The 19244-nt window shown below is 47.5% G+C and overlaps 2 protein-coding genes across 3 annotated transcripts; both read left to right on the forward strand.

Annotated features, from left to right (window-relative positions):
• Positions 1-2585: 2585 nt before the first annotated feature.
• LOC311322384 (transmembrane protein 215-like) lies at positions 2586-3263 on the forward strand (the record flags this gene model as incomplete). Its single annotated transcript, XM_084454450.1, has 1 exon — positions 2586-3263. One exon carries the CDS (start codon positions 2586-2588, stop codon positions 3261-3263), a length of 678 nt encoding a protein of 225 aa, XP_084310576.1.
• A 679-nt stretch (positions 3264-3942) lies between these two features.
• Positions 3943-13738, forward strand: LOC311322513 (PRELI domain-containing protein 1, mitochondrial-like). 2 transcript variants are annotated; one of them, XM_084454592.1, is made up of 6 exons: positions 3943-4006; positions 4814-5029; positions 5990-6215; positions 7888-8001; positions 8087-8165; positions 13605-13738. In XM_084454592.1, exons 2-6 carry the CDS (start codon positions 4938-4940, stop codon positions 13688-13690), a joined length of 597 nt encoding a protein of 198 aa, XP_084310718.1. In that variant the 5' UTR covers positions 3943-4006; positions 4814-4937; the 3' UTR covers positions 13691-13738. The 2 variants fall into 2 exon arrangements, with proteins under 2 accessions (XP_084310718.1, XP_084310719.1); XM_084454593.1 differs by having other exon boundaries at positions 7891-8001.
• The last annotated feature ends 5506 nt before the right edge of the window (positions 13739-19244 follow it).

Below are 19244 nucleotides of genomic sequence, written 5' to 3' on the forward strand. Positions count from 1 at the left end.
TTCTCATTCCACTCTACTGAGTTTTTAAGATAACTGACATTCATGAACCTGCTGTGTGCGGCATTTTCTAAAAGTCAGCACCAGAAATACCCCAGAGCTGAAGGATGTAAAAATAGATGACAGAGTTGGATGGCTCTATTTCATGTCACTCATCAATTAAAACAACGAACATGACAGGTCCATCTCGTATATCCATCCTCCTTGACACCAGCAATTCATTTGAAAGCACAAAAACACAAACAAATACTGTAGATCCATCCGTGGATTGAACAGATACTGAATTTCTCTTATCCAAATGTCCCCAAACCTAACCTAACCTCTTATGCACTTTGTGCATAATTGCTGCTTTGTCATCATACTAGTATCATCTGCTGTTGGGAAGTTGGTGCATCCATCAGAGCCAAAGAAGATCTGCACTTTATCAAATGGTTCTTGACAGGGGAAACCCAGTAAGGGTGGACTGAGACACGCGCCCCAACGGCTCTGGTGGAACTTCACCCCCTCGGCCTGCTGTCCAGAGGATGTGACTGAGGTGGTGAGTGCCTAAGATACCAAACATTAGCAACATAGTGGACGCAACACCATGCCTGGAGTACACACACACACACACAATCTACTGCACACACACAGACGGGGAACATGCACATGTTTTACACATATACTCTTTCTCTCTCTCTTACACACACACACACACACACACACACGCACACACACACACACACACACACACACACTTTTGGGAGACTTTCTGTAGTTGACCTCTGGTTTTAGTCGCTTTCATGTATAGCTCACGATCATAATCTTGATCTGATATGAAAATAATGATGAAAGGCAAGTTACAAGCCTGAAAACATGATACTGACACCCTGTGGGCTGCAGCACAGACTGACACAGCACAGTTCTGATTTACAGCCCAGGGCTGGTGTTGGAACCATAAATCAAGTACCATGCAATCACCATTTTGTGGTGATCACCGTGTGTGTGTGTGTAGAGAAAAAAGAGAGTGAGAGAGAGAGAGAGAGAGAGAGAGAGAGAGAGAGAGAGAGAGAGACATGTAGTAGCTATCTTCTTAAATTTGCATCCCCAACTTTACAAATGTCGTTTGGATCTTGAATCCATCCAGGGGTCGATGTTGTAAGTGATCCCCCCAGGTCCCAAAACACCTTCTCCAGGACCAAACTGACACTTCCTGCACATGGAGGGCTTGAATTAGGCCCACCGTCTCATCCCTTGAAATGACACCAGAGAGATGCTCCCAGTCCAGCTCGTGTCTATATGGGTCTGAGGGGGTTTGGACTGGGAACGTGTCTCTGAGGTCGGAGCGGTCTGGATGTATGGGTCCTAGGAGGGTCTGGATATATGGGTCCTAGAGGGTCTGGATATATGGGTCCTAGAGGGTCTGGATATATGGGTCCTAGAGGGTCTGGATATATGGGTCCTAGAGGGTCTGGATATATGGGTCCTAGAGGGTCTGGATATATGGGTCCTAGAGGGTCTGGATATATGGGTCCTAGGAGGTCTGGATATATGGGTCCTAGAGGGTCTGGATATATGGGTCCTAGAGGGTCTGGATATATGGGTCCTAGAGGGTCTGGATATATGGGTCCTAGAGGGTCTGGATTCCTCCTCTGGGAAAAGCCACATCTCATTTGCCGAGGAAGGACCCGGGCTAAATATTAGGCATCCTCTCCTGGCTGCGCATTATCATCAGCTGGTACTTAACATCTCTCTCTAGGTATAGACCTTCAACTAGAACAGACGCCCTTCAAGCCACAGGTGCATGTGTTTGGACGTTGGAGCGAATGTGTTTTGGTTGAGTAGACCGGAGATGCGCCGGGCTGCTTATATATTTTTTGTCTGCTTTCTTTTAAGTTTGGTGAGCGTGAAAGTTAGAAAATGAGCTGCAAAGCACACTTGTCAGTCTGTGGCAACCTAGAGCAGCGTGTCTTTCAGTGAAAGAAATTGCAGAGGGGAACTGACAAATGACGGAGCGACGGGATGCTGTTTGGCTGGCTGTTTTTTTTGCAGGCCTCGTCAGCTGGACGGTCACTCTGCCGCCTGGCCTGGGCGTCTGCCTGCCTGGGGAGGGCGGGGCGATGGGCGGCGGGGCTGGGGACCACCTACTCAGGTTGCCGACGGTCTGTCTGTTTACCAGGGTGGGCTGGTGCCAGTGTGGTCAGCATCTATAAAAGCACCAGCGCTCTGGGGCTCCCGCCTCAGTCCAGGAGATGAACTACTGATGCACTCTGGGAGGTCCACTGCTCTGTAGCGCCAGGGGTACTTCTTTCACTCCCTCCAGCAGTGCAGTGAAGGAGAGAGAGAGAGAGAGAGAGAGAGAGAGGGAGAGAGTGGGAGAGAGAGAGAGGGGGAGATAGAGGGAGAGAAAGAGAGAGAGGGAGAGAGAGAGAGAGGGGGAGATAGAGGGAGAGAAAGAGAGAGGGAGAGAGGGGGGATAGAGGGAGAGAAAGAGAGAGAGGGAGAGAGAGAGGGGGAGATAGAGGGAGAGAAAGAGAAAGAGGGAGAGAGAGAGAGGGGGAGATAGAAAGAGAGAGAGAGAGAGAGAGAGAACCGGAGGTCTCTCCACCATGCGGGACGGTGTGACCCCTCGTACGGGGATGGTGGTGGCCGTCTGCAGCCCCTTCCTGTTCTTCGGCTTCCTGTTCACCCTGTCGGGGCTGAAGGGAGAGAGGCTGGGCCCCGTGCCCCTCCTGGCCCTCGGCCCCGTCATCTGCCTGCCCGGCCTGGCGGCCATCTTCCTGGCCAGCAGAACGGACGGCTGCAGGCGCTTTCCCTCGCTCCCCCGCCACCGCCGCCGCTGCTGCTGCTGTCCCAAGAGTGGCGGGAAATCCAGAGCCAAAATGGCTGCCGGTGGGGAGCTCCAAGGGGACTCGGAAGAGAGGGGCGACGGGGGTGGAGAGAGTCGGAGTTGGAGGGGGGCTGGGGTCGGGGCTGGCCTGGACTCTGCCTCTGGAGAGGGAGAAAGGCTGCTCGGCCGAGACCAGGATGAGGCGCTGAGGTATCTGCAGGCTCGCTACCCGCCTGCCGCCTTGGCGTCCGTGAGGGACGGTGGCGTCTCCGACTACAGTGTCTGTGACAGAAAGGCCTTTACCTGGGACTGGAATGGAGGTTACAGCAGCACCCAGGCAGGGTCTGGGCCTCAGAGAGACAGTTTTGTGGTGTACTATGGAAGAGGCGTTTCTCCTTCATACTACTGCTACCTCAACCCGAGAGACTTCATCTGGGACACAGAGACGGTGGTCTGACTCCGGGGGGGTGGGCAAACTCTGTTACTGAACTGTACTGTTCATTTAGGCTACATAGACGTGGGCAGTAGTGAAGAATGATTGATAAAGTTGTTATATCTGGTGAATTATTGTGTTATGGTGTACATTGTATGATTTCATGAATTAATTCATATTTTGTGTGTTCTCCAATACAAATACATTTGATTTCATAGAGAGGAATGTGCTTTTGAATTTCACATTGGGCATTAGAACATCCATTGTGAATATTGCACTATTTTGTATGTTTGTCATTTGGTAACTTTCATTTTATTTATGATATTTATGATATTCTCATTGTACAGAATTAAAAAGAAAATGTAACGAAATTGAATTGCATGGACTACTATTTGATACATTCGCTGCATGTAGGCCTACAGAAATGTGCGTCGTGCCTATGTCAAGCTTTGTCCACAAGATGGCGCTATGACACAACTTCCGAATAACTGGAAACGCGTAAAGCTCCTGTTGCTCCTCCCATTTCTTTAGTAACGGCTTTGAATAATACGAACGCACATTTACATACTGGCTTGGGTTCGATGAAACCAACCAATAGCAGAAGAGAGTGGCGTCTTTCTAATGAATATTCATGACCAAAGCGATGCATTATTGGATACTGTATTTGGACATGTTCCGTCAAGGAGACTCATCTAATATAACACGGGACTCACGTGGAGAAAGCAGTTACAGGATCTGATTTTTATTCTGGTTTGATGAGATAGCAGGTAGGCACGTTAATATTGATTAACTGCGACAGATATTATACGCTTCAAAGTTGGTTAGAACATAAAACCATGTTGGAAATCATGAGCCTAAGTTAGCTTAGCTAAGTGCTAGCAGAGGGTGCTAACAATGCTAGTTTATCTAATCTAGCTAGATCGCTTACTGTACTGGTGTTAGATGTAAATGAATGCTGGATACTGTAACAGCTGTTTATAGCTTCAATTAATAAGGAACATTTAGTTCCTTGTAGAAACAGAGTCAAGGTGACAGACAGCACAGCCCGGCATGCGATTAGACTAGAGCTCAACAATATTATTTAATATTAAATATGAGCGATATTAACAGCTAATGTTAGATAGTCTCATTTATTCCGAATACTATCCGGGTTTATAGTTAGTTAGAGACATTGGATAAGTTAGCTATGGTATAGCTAGACGTCACTGACTGACACACCTCCAAGAAACCAGGCCTGTCCTTCCTCCTTCCTTGTACAGCAGGTTGTACAGTACCGTAATTATACCGTAATAACCGTAACTGGATGTATCTATCACACTATTTAAGGACACCATTAAGTTCATTTTAGAATCTAAAGTGCCGACTGCCTTTTTTCCAGTCGTGTCCCTTTGAACACAGTTGTGAGGGTAACTGATACCACTTGCTCCTAGTATAAGTTACACATGGTGACGTAAATCTACTGTTCCTACTCACCCTCTCTCTCTCTCTCTCTCTCTCTCTCTCTCTCTCTCTCTCTCTATCTCCCCCTCTCTCTCTCTCTCTCTCTCTCTCTCTCTCTCTCTCTCTCTCCACAGGTCTGAGTGTGTGTCTTCTTTTTGGATGGAGTCTGCGGCTGAGGGCGCTCTAGGTACAGTCCAGTCTCACAGAGGGCAGCGGTGACCTCAGTCTTCAGTCCAGGGAGGGAGGGAGGGAGGGAGGATGGCCAAGTACTTCGCTAACGACATCGACATCCGCAGCACCTGGGACCACGTGGTGTCCGCCTTCTGGCTGCGCTACCCCAACCCATTCAGGTAGAAAACAAACAAAACAACAACAACATTGTATGTTGTAGACTCAGCGTTGTATCCAGCTGCTATGTCACCATCATCACCATCATCTAATACTAGGATCCTCACTATTAAGCACCTATTGTTTAATTACTAATGTTGCTACTCTTGCACTTTGGCTTTAGCACTAGATGATGCTCTTAGTCACTTGTTTAGATGCACTTGTGTGCTCTGCCGGTTAGTACAGTACACTGACGTTTCCGACGTTAAATACAATTATTGTGAGTCGCTTTGGATAAAAGCGTTTGCTAAATGACTGTAATGTAATGTGATCTGCTTTTGTGTCATCATGGTCATCATCTTCAACCTCATCATTGTTATATCAATTCATCAACATCATCAGTATATACATTATCATCATCATCATCATCATACCCATCATCATCATCATTATCACTGTAATCAAACCTCATAATGAGCTTATTAACAATCTTGACCACTTATCACCCTCCCTTATATTGTATTCACAAACAGTTAAGTGTCTTTAACAAGCACAAACACGGTTGAAGTGGCCCTCAGCCCAATGGTCTGGTCATTCAGCCTCATGGCTCTTGAGGAGGCGATGTTTCTGGGGTACGAATGTCAAGCGTGCACGCGTTGTGCAGAAGACTAAAATCTAGACCTTAATAAGCGAGCCAGCTGCACTCGTTAATGTTAGTTAAGTTAATTTGGCGCTGGTATGCCTACGCCCGCTGGCCGGCGCCACGGGAAAAAGACGAGACTAGAAGCGGAGAAGTGAAACCAGACACTTTACACTCCCTGAAGTACTGCGCCAAAGCCTCTCTGTCATGGCGAGGTTCAAATAGCGAAAATAAACTTTCCATTCTATTCTCCTGTGTCGGTAAGTAGTACGAACTGTCGTTGTGCTTTTCAACCAATCAGTGCTCACCTAACCCCCTCCCCCCTCCTTTCTCCACCAATCAGCACCCATGTTCTCACGGAGGACGTGGTTTACCGGGAGGTGACGGCCGACCACCGGCTCGTCTCCAGACGCCTCCTCACCAAGACCAACCGTCTGCCCCGCTGGGCCGAGCGCTTCTTCCCCGCTAACCTGTCACGCTGCGTCTACATCCTGGAGGACTCGGTCCTGGACCCGCTGGACAAGAGCCTGACCACCTACACCTGGAACCTGAACCACACCACGCTCATGGTGAGAGAGAGGGAGGGACACGCACGCACACACACACACACACACACACACACACACACACACACACACACACACACACATACACCTGGAACCTCAACCACACCACGCTCATGGTGAGGGAGAGGGAGGGACACGCACACACACACACACACACACACACACACACACACCTACACCTGGAACCTGAACCACACCACGCTCATGGTGAGAGAGAGGGAGGGACACGCACACACACACACACACTACACGCATACATACACCACACTATACACACTACACACACACACACACACACTTCACGCATACATACACCACACTATACACACTACACACACTTCACACACACACACACACACACACACACACACACACACACACACACACACACACACACATACACACACACACACACACACACACACTACACGCATACATACACACATACACACACACACACACATACACACACACACACACTACACGCATACATACATACACACACTACACACACTACAAACACACACACACACACACTACATGCATACATACACACACACACACACACACACTACACGCACACACACACACACACACACACACACACGTCTATTGTGGCTAGTATCACTTCCACTTGTTATTTTGGGGGAGCTGATCCCCATCTCATTTCCTCAGTGTGAACATAGAGCCACCATGAAGTTACGCCATTTAAACCGCTGACTGAAACCTAAATCTAGACTCATCAGCAAAACAACGATCTCAGTTCAGCTGTATATTTAGATCAGTATGAGTCCATAACAAACTCTTACACAATGTTTCTGCTGCCTCTCTCTCTCTCTCTCTCTCTCTCTCACCTCTATATGCTGACCCTGTTTGTTTACAGGCTGTCCTTGTTTGTCGTCTGGAGCAACAGTATCCAAGCGCGTGTCACAATGAATGCTGTGTTTTCCGGAGAATTGCGTGATTCTGGAACCACAACGTTTTCCACTCTGTATAATTCGGGACGTCTGGCCGAGAAGATGGCTGGTGATTTTCTGCAGCCTGGGAAAGTGGGTTTACAGTTGCGGGCGAGAGGGTCAAGCTCCGTTTAGAGACACTGAGCGGATTGTGTTCTCTCAGGGTTTCAGATCACATAGGACGAGAAAAAGGTCAACTCTGTAGAACCCTGCATTTAGTCAGTTGGCGTCGGCGTTTAGTGGGTTAGGGTTAGCATCCCGCTTTCTTTGTTTACTCTGTTCTCCATTCTCATGTTTGAGAGACAAAACAAGAGACATTCCCCTCATGTGGATGAGCTGAGTCAACAGCCGTTTCTTACAATCTTATTAGTTATATATTACAGTTATATAAAGCCTTGACATGACAATTTTTGCGCCGCGTCACCCAGTGTCATCGTACATACTGGATGCTTCACACCAACACCGGATAGTCGGGCGCAGTTTTTTAAAGCCGTTTTGGCCCCGCCCCCGCGACGACGCCCAAACGACAATTGATTGATTGAAGCTTTGATTGATTTGACGATGGCGGCACACGTCCGGCACCGAGTTGCCGCACGACGCCGTGGCGTTGTTATCGCTAGCAGCAGTATTGGTAGTAGTAGTCGTAGCTGTGTTTAAACTATGAGGGACGCACACCCAGACTGACCCTCCCTCCCTCCCTCCCTCCCTCTGTTCCCCAGCAGGTGGAGGAGAGGTGTGTGTACCGGGAGTCTGGGGATCGTCCGTCCTCCACCCAGCTCAGACGAGAGGCCTGGATCTCCTCTGGGATCTACGGCTTCTCCAGACCCATACAGGTGTGTACTCACTAAACCAGGGGGCTCGCACGGGTGCGCTGAGGTCCTGCAGGGGCGCTGACCATCTGTGCCGTTTGTACCCCAGGAGTTTGGCCTCGCTCGCTTCAAGAGCAACCAGGCGAAGGCCATGAAGGGGCTGGAGTACGCCCTGTCAAACCTACACGGTATGTGAACTACACTACACTACACAACAATGTGCTATGCTTCACTATGCTAAGCTATGCTACACTACATTATGCTAAGCTATGCTATATTACATTATGAAGTTTGAAGTTTATTTATTTAAACAGGGACACGGCATATTAATCAATAGTAAAACTATAAATGAGCCAGATTTAGCCCCAATGGCTAATTTCCGCCTGCTGTCCCTCGCCAGATGTTTAAAAGGCAACCTGTAAAAAACAACAACATAGGATTCATACATTACATTGCATTAGCCAATACAGATATTAAAAACAGAATGACTACATTATACTGTTATGCTATACTACATTATGCTATGCTATACGACATTATGCTATGCTAAACTACATTATGCTATGCTATACGACATTATGCTATGCTATACGACATTATGCTACGCAATGCTATGCTACACTACATTATTCTCTGCTATGCTATACTACACTTTCTTCCAACCTACACAGCTCGTATACTACCCCATCCTCCTTCCGTTGGGAGAGGAGCAGGAGTAAGGGGGGGGTAAAGAAAGAGGGAAAGGGAATTAAACAACTTTTTTTGAGGAACTGAGATGGGTCAGAGAGATTGGGTGGTAGTAGGGGCTAATTTTACTGATGACGGTTTTGTTTTTGGAGGACTGGAAAAGTTTGCGCCACACTTTCCTGCATTTTATTTTTGTCTTTTTCCTCAGCTTATAAATAAAATTAAAAAAAGCGAATGTCTAAAAACCTGCCAAAGACTCCTTATCAGGGCAGGTTAGAGTCTCACAATCTCCTTATCAGGGCAGGTTAGAGTCTCACAATCTCCTTATCAGGGCAGGTTAGAGTCTCACAATCTCCTTATCAGGGCAGGTTAGAGTCTCACAATCTCCTTATCAGGGCAGGTTAGAGTCTCACAATCTCCTTGAAGCCTGATTGTCACGTCGCAAGAGACGTCGTGAGAAATTGCAGCCCCCAAAGCCAATCAGCACTCAGTATTAACTTTCCTATCATGCCTCACTAGACAGACACATCTCCTCTCTCCCTCCATCTCTCTCCCTCCCTCTCTCTCCCTCTCTCTCTCTCCCTCTCTCTCTCCCTCTCTGTCCGTGGATAATCAGTCTGTGATTGCCTCGCTGTCGGCATCGTCTCTCGAGTGGAGGGCTCTGCTTCCGTGATTAGACCCATGCCTAAGTACACCCGTATCGGCTCTCTGTGATATCCTTCCACCAAAGATTGCTACACTTCGTTCCACTTAGTGCCGTGTTGAGGGACCCTGGCTGATTGGAGGGCTTAACGTTCCCCTGTGTTTGTGGAAAGAAAAGCATCTCAAACTTCACACAAAACAGTTTTTTTGGGAGGGGGGGGCAATAGATATATTTCAGCCAAAGAACATAATGTTTCAGTTCAATTTGAACTAGTTACCCACAACACAAACACACACAACCCACAAGGCCCAGTCAGGTACAGGACCATGTCTTATGACCTTTTAATCATAGACTGACTGAGCATACTGAGCCTCAACACTGCTTTACTGACGCAGTAATGACTACCTCAATTGTTGTTGTTGTTGTCGTTGTTGTTGTTGATGATTGCGCTTTGCTCCCCGTGCTGCTGTCATGTCAGGTCTGGGGCTGGGTTTCAGAATGATTGTGGTGGTAAGTACAGGATGGTAGTGAACTAGCTCTGTGATGTCTTATCGGTGCCCCCTCCCCTCCTCCTCTCCTGGGTAGCGTACAAGTCACATGACCCGGGGGCCTGGTAGAACGTAGAGAGACCAGTTGGCTGGTTCTAGAACCACTTGTCAGTTGGTGTGTTCTAGAATGTTCCCCATCCCTAGCTAGCTCCCCTTGCTGTTCTGTGTAGGTAGCATTAGCAACCCTTGTTCTATTAGGTCGTCTAGATATTGTACTGCACTGACTCTGGCATTGTGGGAAAGCTGCTTTGCAAGAGGTGCTAGTCATGTATCAGATTAACCCTCACTCTGGCTGTCTGAAGTCAGAGTCCTAAGTAGCCCGACAATTTCAGTTGGACCCACACATTTTAAGTCAAGACATCAGCTGTGTGCATATGATTAATCACTTTTTGAATTCATTTGAGGAAACTGTGACATTTAGATTTTCCCCACGGCCCAACACTTAATACAAGCCGCGCGAGGAGTCACAATTTCTAGTTTCACACTTAATGTTCTTACTTTGAGGAATGTTTCTGGCACTCTCTCTCTCTCCCTCCTCTCTCTCTCTCTCTCTCTCCTCCTCTCTCTCTCCTCTCTCTCTCCTCTCTCTCTCTCCCTCTCTCTCTCTCTCCCTCTCTCTCTCTCTCTCTCCCTTCCTCTCTCCTTCTCTCTCTCCCACACGCACACACACACACACACACACGCACGCACACACACACACACACACACACACCATGTCTCCACATGGCAGAATTGTACATTGCTCTGTAAATCCCCAGTCCTCCAGTATCAGTCCTTCCCTCCAGACGTCCTCGCTGACAGACTTTCCCTCCAGTTTCCTCCCCCTCTTCCTCCCTCACGGGCAGATGTGATTACGCTGCCTCTGAGGAACATGCAAACACAACCAAGTTGCTCAAACACTGATTTTTGGCTCATGCTGTGTAGCTCTATCACTAAACAGGCTCATGGATATGTCAGCACAGTACAAGCAAGTATAGAGCATTAAATCAAGTATAGAGCATTATATCAAGTATAGAGCATTATGCAAACTCAGCCGGGAGTCCAAAGGAGGCCTCTTGGCCCCCAGTAATCTCTACTGACCCTCGTAAAGGAGAGACAGACGGACAGAGTTCACTGGAGCTGCCCAGAGAGGTGTCTGGTGAACTCTCTCTCTCTCTCCCCCCCCCCCTCCCTCTCTCTGTCTCTCTCTTTCTCTCTCTCTCTCTCCCCCCCTCTCTCTGTCTCTCTCTCTCCCCCTCTCTGTCTCTCCCTCTCTCTCTCTCTCTCTCTCTCACTCTGTCTGACTCTCTTAAAATAACACTTTTATCCCCAGATTTCTGCCAGCTTCTTTTCTCCATCACTTCTCGTTATATCATCCTCTCTCCCTCTTTCTCTCCCTCTTTCTCCCTCTCTCCCGCTACCACATTCTGTCTGTCTCTCTCTCTGTCTCTCTCTGTCTCTCTCTCTGCCTTGAAGGCAGCAGTCAGTAGAGATAGTCAGCTACTGCTGGCCTTGGAGGCAGTGGCGTGGGGATGATGTAAAGCTGTGAAATGGCCGCTCCCAAAATGACTCTGGGAGGTTAGTCAGGGCCAGGCCAGAGTCTGGGGCTCCGTCTGCTGTCTGCTGATGATCAATCATCCTCATCATCATCATCATCAACTTTATCTGTATAGCACCTTTCATACATAAAATACAGTTCAAAGTGCTTTAATTACAACAAGGAAATTACATGCAGAGTGCTTCACATGAAAACAGACAAAATGTACATACTGTAATTATAATAATCTTAGGCCTGGGTCCAGTACCCCCTTCCCCTCACCCTACCCCGGGTCCGTATCCTCTTCCTACCCCAACCCTACCCCTGACCCCTGCCTCTACCTGGACCCAGGCACACTCACACACACACTGACATACACCAGTCCTGGGCTCAGATCCCCTTCCCCTCACCCTAACCCGGGTCCGTATCCTTTTCCTACCCCCCACCCTACCCAAACCCCTGCCTCTATCTGGGCCCAGGCACATTTATGCACACACAGACATACACCAATGTTTTGCCATGTCTCTCCTATGATGTTATTAGCCTCTCTTACTCTGAAAATGTAATTTAATGTTATTTATTGCTCTATAAATGTTCTTAGCCGGTAGACAAACATACTCCAGGAGCTTGCTCGATCGCCTCGTTGAGAGGGGTCAGGGAAGAATTTTTACAGCTCACTTATCTGGCCCTCGGGTGATTACTGTTTTTTTGCTTCCCTCTGGAATATGTAGGGGTGGGATGTCTGCCCACCTCCCTTGTTCTCTGTAAAGCGCATTGTGTTGCCTCTGGGTATGAAATGCGCTATATAAATAAAGCTTTGATTGATTGATTGATTGATTGAATTACAGGGAAAATAAGATGGAAGATAAAAACCCAATTAATATGAGATAAAACATCAAATTATAAAAATGAAGAAATCAAGTAAAATGCAACATTTTTAAATGAAGTGCAGCAGTCATAGGGCACAGTCATAATCACAATCACAATTATAATATGTGTGTGTGCGTGTGTGCGCGAGTGTGTTTCGGTGTGTGTGTGTGTGTGTGTGTGTGTGTAGGCCTGTTTGTGCATCTGTCTGCATGTCAATAGAGTTGACCACAGCAGCGGGGTCATCTGTAATCAATGTTGCTTCTCAGCTGTGACCCCGCCTGTCTGTGTGTGTGTGTGTGCGTGTGTGTGTGCGTGTGTGTGCGTGTGTGTGCGTGTGTGTGTGTGTGTGTGCTCTCGTCCCAGTGGGAAGGGACTCTCTAATGTCCTCCTGTCTGCATCCCCAATAGTGACAGAGAGAGGAGGGGGCAAGGGATGTGTGTGTGTGTGTGTGTGTGTGTGTGTGTGTGTGTGTGTGTGTGTGTGTGTGTGTGTGTGTGTGTGTGCGTGTGTGTGTGTGTGTGGGAGGTGGGCGGGTGCGCTGGGGGGGTCAGCCAAGCCTGCCGCCCCCAGGGAGAGGGGAGAGGAGTGGGCCGGGGTTACGGTCAGCAGTCGTTATTCTGGTCAGGAAGAGAGAGAGAGAGCCGGATGGAGGAGAGAGAGAGAGAGAGAGAGAGAGAGAGAGGTGGTGGGGGGGGGGGCTGCAGCTGGACTGTCCTGTGTTCAAAGAGGGAGGGAGGGAGGGAGGGAGGGAGGGAGGGAGGGAGGGAGGGAGGGAGGGATGAGGACGTGGGGAGAGGTTCTCCGCCCACGCTCAGGTTAGTTTTGGCCTGACTGACCCGTGTGTGTCCTGTATGGTAGGGTGGGTTCTCTCTCTCTCTCTCTCTCTCTCTCTCAACCCCTCTTTTCTCTCTGACAATATAAATATTTCCCACAGATGTTTGAATGATCTTTTAAGGAGGATTTGGCTGGCCTCAGTATGGCCCTTGTGTGCGCTTTCTCTCGCTGGCGTGTGTTTGTCTGTGTGTGTGTGTGTGTGTGTGTGTGTGTGTGTCTTGGCGATATGAATAGGCTCCAGAATTGTTTTCACACATTTGGAGGTTGAGGGTTCGCCGTGAGGTTGAGCACATACACAACCCGCTGTGCTGGGTCACACACACACACACACACACACACACACACACACACACACACCATTGTACTCTAGACTGATGTCCATTTAAAATGAATTATCAGCACTGTGAAATTGACGGTGGAATCATTAACTTCATGTTTCTGCTTTCTTTCTTTCCTCCCTCCCTCTCTCCCCCCCCCCTCTCTCTCCCTCTCTCTCTCCCTCCCTCTCTCCCTCTCTCCCTCCCTCCAGGAGAGGCGCCCCAGCGGTTGCTCCGGGGCTCAGTGAAGGCCACGGAGAAGGCCAACACCCTGCCCCACCGCCTCCTCATGGACTGACAGAGAGGAGAGGAGAGGAGAGGAGAGGAGAGGAGAGGAGAGGAGAGGAGAGGAGAGGAGAGGAGAGGAGAGGAGAGGAGAGGAGAGGAGAGGAGAGGAGAGGAGATGGGAGGGGAGGGGAGGGGAGGAGAGGAGAGGAGAGGGGTGGGGTGGGGAGGGGAGGAGACCTCCTTCCCGGGATCTCCGTCTCTCTTGTGACGCTGTACTGCGTGTTTATTCCTCTCTCTTCTTGGAACTCTCTAACTACAGTAACTACAGTAACTACAGTAACCACTATCGTCAGCTGAGCTCCTGGAGTGGGGGGGGGGGCGTTAGGGGGCCCCGTTTCATATCTCCTCCCCCCTCCTGGTTCAAGCCCTGCATGAAGGCGGGCTCTGTCCCAAACCTACCGCTGAGCCCTACCCCCCTACCCCCTACCCCCCTCGGAGCGCTGGTGAGAATCTGAGGTCATGTGACACATGCAGGGAGAGCGCTACTATATTACCTTGGACTGCCCTCCTCCGCTGGGTTAAGAACCCACCACCATCATTTAGCTTTCATCCATCCCAGTGACCTCCGGTCTCCCCGAGGGCCCATTCAGGGATGATTTAGGACCGAGCCCCAGGCCTAGGGCCCAGTGAGGGATGATTTAGGACCGAGCCCCAGGCCTAGGGCCCAGTGAGGGATGATTTAGGACAGGGCCCCGAGCCCTGTGGTCTCCTCTGAGCTGGCGTCTGCCAAAGCGCTCTCATTTACTTCCAATCATCGTTAAGGAGAGTTGATTTCAACGTGAAGACAATCACGTGACGCCTACTGCACAGACGGCGGATGTACAGTAGAACGCTAGGAAGCCCGGCGGGGACTCAAATGGAATGATAAGAACCAAGATGGAACTGTTACTGGACATTCTGTGGTTCTCCTCTCGCTGCATGGCGTGATGGTCAAGGTATAAAAAGGTGTAAAATGATTGAATACAAATTTATGAGACTGAATTCTCATTAAGAATAGACGAACATCTCAAAGTATAGATGCAATTGATGCAAAAGTTTACAGCGCGAGTATTTATGGATTTTAGTGTTGTACATGACTGTGTAGCGTATAGAGATCTGTGAATGTAGCTGTTCTATTTTAATATAACACGATCGTTGCATTCCTTTTTGAAGTGGAATTGACTGATTTCATTTTAAAACGATTCTTGAAGGATGTGATGTTGATTTGAAACTTTGCTCAAAAAGTTTTCAGGAAATGTATGAGAATGATTCGAGTGTCGTCTGTAATGTGAATCATGTTATAAGAATCACATCTGTTGTATGTGCTACTTAGCCAAACCACGACACACTGAATAAATATTGATTCAGGACTATTACGGCCTTGAATTATGGATTGTTTATTTATATAACCATCACCCGACCGACCGCCATTTTGCATCAAACTTGATTAACTTTGTTGATGAGTTGAGATTGAGGTTGCACATATCCACCATGAGGGGGCGCTAGGTCAGGCTGAAAGGAAAGGGTAGACGACCTGTTTTGTCACATCATTGTCAGCCCAGGGTCAGGGGTCAAAGAAATGAGGAGCGTTTGATTTACCTCAGTTTGCTGCACTTTGGGACTCCAGTCTTGTTTAACGACGGTCCAGAGGTCAAGCGTTTCTCATCCTGAACGGACAAAACGGGAACATCTTCACAGAACTTGGTGTCTGAGATTGAAGAGGATCTGCGCACGGAAAATCAAATGTTTCTTTGTGACATCATCGCCAGAGCGAGCAAACACAACGTGGAGGAGCTTCTTCCACACCCCTCCTACACACACTGCCCCCCTCCACACATCACATACTCCCCTCACACACACACACACGGGAACATCCCCACATTATAAACACACACACATACCCACCTGGACTCTGCTCCTGCAATGGACATTTCATGACTCTATCCATCCATCCCTCCCTCCCCTCCCTCCCTCCCTTCCTCCATCCATCCATCCCTCCCTCCCTCCCTCCCTCCCTCCATCCCGCACTTTAAACAGTCACACCGTGTAGGTCGTAGGCCAACCTTGTGTGGTGTGATGCTTGAGTTGTGACGACCAGGCCTGTGCTGTATTTTTGTGTTGGCACCAAGGTCCGTGAGAAATGACATTTTATTCCCCTACTAGGCCCCATGGAAGACATTGTACGGTATGTGCTGCTTGAATGACAATAAACAAACTTGAACTTGAGAACTTGAACTTGAATGGAATGTGTGGAACTAGGCTATGTCATGCAGGATACCGCACATCACACACACATACACACACACATCACACACACACACATCACACACATCTCACACACATCACACACACACACATCACACACATCTCACACACATCACACACACATCACACAACACACACACACGCAGACCTGCAGTGGATCACAGCTCCGTTGGGACTCCATAATAACTGGCCAGGCTTTGGGCCTCACACATGACTAATAGTACATCCCTGACTCTTAGTGTAGCTGCCATCAGAGCCAGTTCAGTTTTACTATCAGTTAGTATAATGTATAAGTAGGATAATAAATACATACATAGTTTGACATAAATACAAGAATAAATAAAGAATAAAAATGCATAGTAAAACATATTTTGTGTTAAATATGGGTAAAAACATGGATAAAAGGGACCTATTTACTTAGTGGAACTTGTAAGGTAGTGATGTGGTCAACAGGTCATTATTAGTCTGCTGCGCTTTAGCAGCCACGAGACTGTTCAGATTAACGATGGCGAGACACGTTTATTTCTGTCAGTATAATGAAGATGTGTTGCTGTAAGATAAAGTAACAAGAAGTACAAAGATTGTCGAGGTTTCAATGCCCTGGAAGTTTATTTCTACTCCCCTAGAGTTAACGCGGCCAATGAGGTATGCATTTGTAGACTTGTCTAGCCATGTTTTGTGCGCTAATTTGATGGGTTATGCTAGAGATGTAACAGCTAGCCTACGTTGTGCTATGAGTAGCTAGCAATTCCAATGTTAGCAAGTTTGCTAGTTGCATTATGTGTATCAGCCACGAGGCGATTTAATGTTAGCTTTAATTATTGTGCTGTGTCATGATTAATGATTCTTTGTTATTCTCTATGAGAATTCTTTTATTTGATACTCAGTTTATCCTTTTATTTCTTTCATTCAGTTCTCACGGCTAAGGCTTGAAGGCATACAAGCAATAAATGCCCGTATATAAAGAACACCTTGTGCTCGTGTGTGATACTTGACCTGGGGGAGCTACAGTGAGAACTCACGCTGATCGACATGAGGTGAAGAGATGAAAGAGGTCGCCTGCCGTCGACAGAGCTACAAGCAAGTTGATCAGAGTCTCATCGAACTCTAGCTTCAGAGAGATAAGGACTGTGCATACACCAGTAACCTAAGCAAGCAACAAGAAGAGTTTAGGAGCATTCTGTGGTTAAGCCGTTAAGAAGTAACACATTTAAAACAAGTTAAATGTAAAGGATTGGTTTAGCCTCATCTATTGCTTAAAAGGGACTCTATAAGAGCTAACGTGTGAATGTTTTGGTGTTATACGTGCATGTCATTGAAGTTAAGATGTTAATCCTACAATAGTTATAAGAAACAGTAAGCAAGTTTGAAGTGTAAATTACATTCAAAGAGACTAACACAGAAGGTTAAGCATTATCTATATACGGTAATTACTGAGTGTTTTAAGGTTCATTGTGAGTGAAAATATGCTATTTGAGTTGAAAGTGTTTAGGATAATTTAAGTCATTAGGCTAGTTATAATTAGGATAGGTAAATAAACTAAATTAATTAGGCCTACATTTGAGTTTCAAGCGACTAAGCATAAAAGAAATAGTAAGTTCTAACTATACTAGAAATGGCTGAGTTAGAGAGTGGAGCCAAGGAGCTAGACAGTAGTGGTGAAACTCTAGAGTTAAAGCAGCAGTCTCAAACCCCAGATAATGTAGTTTTAGACACTACCCTTCTAAATACGTCAGTAGTAGAGGTAGAGACCCAAGCTGCTGCAGATGAACTAAGAAGAAGTCAAAGAAAAAAGACGCTCACTGAAAAGGGTCAAGAACTTCAAGACGAGAAAATCAAAGGGCTTCAGTGGTGCTTCTTAATGCTCTATAACAAATGGAAGGCTCTTGCTAAAGGGGCTAAGAAAACACTTAATGGCCCTCTTACCAGTGAGATCTTACAAGACCTCATGGACATGATACGCAGTTCCTCTACAGAGGTAAAGCGCGTGTAAGAAGACCTGCGTCGTCACACAACCCCTGATGCAGAGATCCGTCGCCAAGTAGACACATGTCATGCTGTCTTAAACCAAATCTTACACTATGCAGACAAACGTCTTGAGGAGAAAAATCTTCTTGAAGAGCACACGTTCTGTATTGAAACCAATTCTGTCTTCTCAGCTACAACATCCCATAGCGACTTCCAAGATGATTTAAGGTCAACTCGCTCAAAGGTGAGATCAAGACATTCAAGCCAGGCTTCTATGAAGCAACAAGAAGCTGCAGCTGAACTAGCCGCAACTAAAGCCACCTTGGAGGTCTTACAAGAAATGGAACGCGAGAGACAGGAGCTTGAAGCTCTTGAAGCTGAGAACAGAAAAAGACTTTCACTACAAGAAGATGAAAATGCTGAAAGAAAGAAGGCAGTAGAAGAGAAGCGCAGGCAGATAGAGCGCTTAGAGACAGTAAAACAGATGAATGCTGCAAAAGCACGGCTGCAAGTTTACGAACAAGATTTAGGCTCAGACCAAGAAGAGAAAGCCGAGTTACTCCAAGCCTGTAAACCTAAGCTGCAGACATCTGAATCCAACCCAAGTCCTGCTATTATAGCACAAACAGCCACAAGGGGGCAACCTGTTACTAATTCTACTCAGGAGGATAGTACCACTGCACTTGCAAGAGCAATTGCTGAGTCCATCAATACAAGTCGTCTCCCAGTGCCCGAACCTTCTGTTTTCAGTGGAGACCCACTAAAGTACAAGGACTGGAAGATGTCCTTTCAAACATTGATAGGCAGGAAGAACATTCCGGTAAATGAGAAGGTCTATTACCTGCGCAAGTACGTTGGCGGACCGGCAAGGAAGGCTATTGAGTGTTATTTCTTAATTGGCACTGATGAAGCCTATCAGTCAGCACTGAACATCCTGGAGGAAAGGTATGGAAGCTCATTCGTGATCGCTAAAGCCTTCAGGGATAAGCTCACGTCATGGCCAAAGATAGGACCCAAGGACAGCATCGAACTAAGAGAGTTCGCAGACTTCCTTCGAGGCTGTCAAGCAGCAATGACGCAGATAGAGAACCTGGAAGTCTTAAATGACTGTGGCGAAAACCAAAGGATGCTCGCCAAGCTTCCTGATTGGTTGACAGCCAGATGGAACAGAAAGGTCAGTGTGATTCAACGAGCCACCAAAGCATTCCCTCGCTTCAGTCAGTTTGTTGAGTTTGTTACTGACGAAGCCAACATAGCTTGTTCCCCGGTGACATCACTTCACGCCCTGAAGTCCAACGATGGTGGGAGGGAGAATACACCAAAGACAAGAAACGCCGGTGCTAAGGTGCTAG

The sequence above is a fragment of the Borostomias antarcticus genome (genome assembly GCF_949987555.1).
Source record: "Borostomias antarcticus genome assembly, chromosome: 20".
Taxonomy (NCBI): Eukaryota; Metazoa; Chordata; class Actinopteri; order Stomiiformes; family Stomiidae; genus Borostomias; species Borostomias antarcticus.

Bases quoted from the DNA above. Each gene is read 5' to 3' on its own strand.
- LOC311322513 (XM_084454592.1), top strand. From the start codon at position 4,938: ATGGCCAAGTACTTCGCTAACGACATCGACATCCGCAGCACCTGGGAC. The intron at 5,030-5,989 runs GTAGAAAACAAA...TCCACCAATCAG, and splicing joins CGCTACCCCAACCCATTCAG to CACCCATGTTCTCACGGAGG. The intron at 6,216-7,887 runs GTGAGAGAGAGG...TCTGTTCCCCAG, and splicing joins TGAACCACACCACGCTCATG to CAGGTGGAGGAGAGGTGTGT.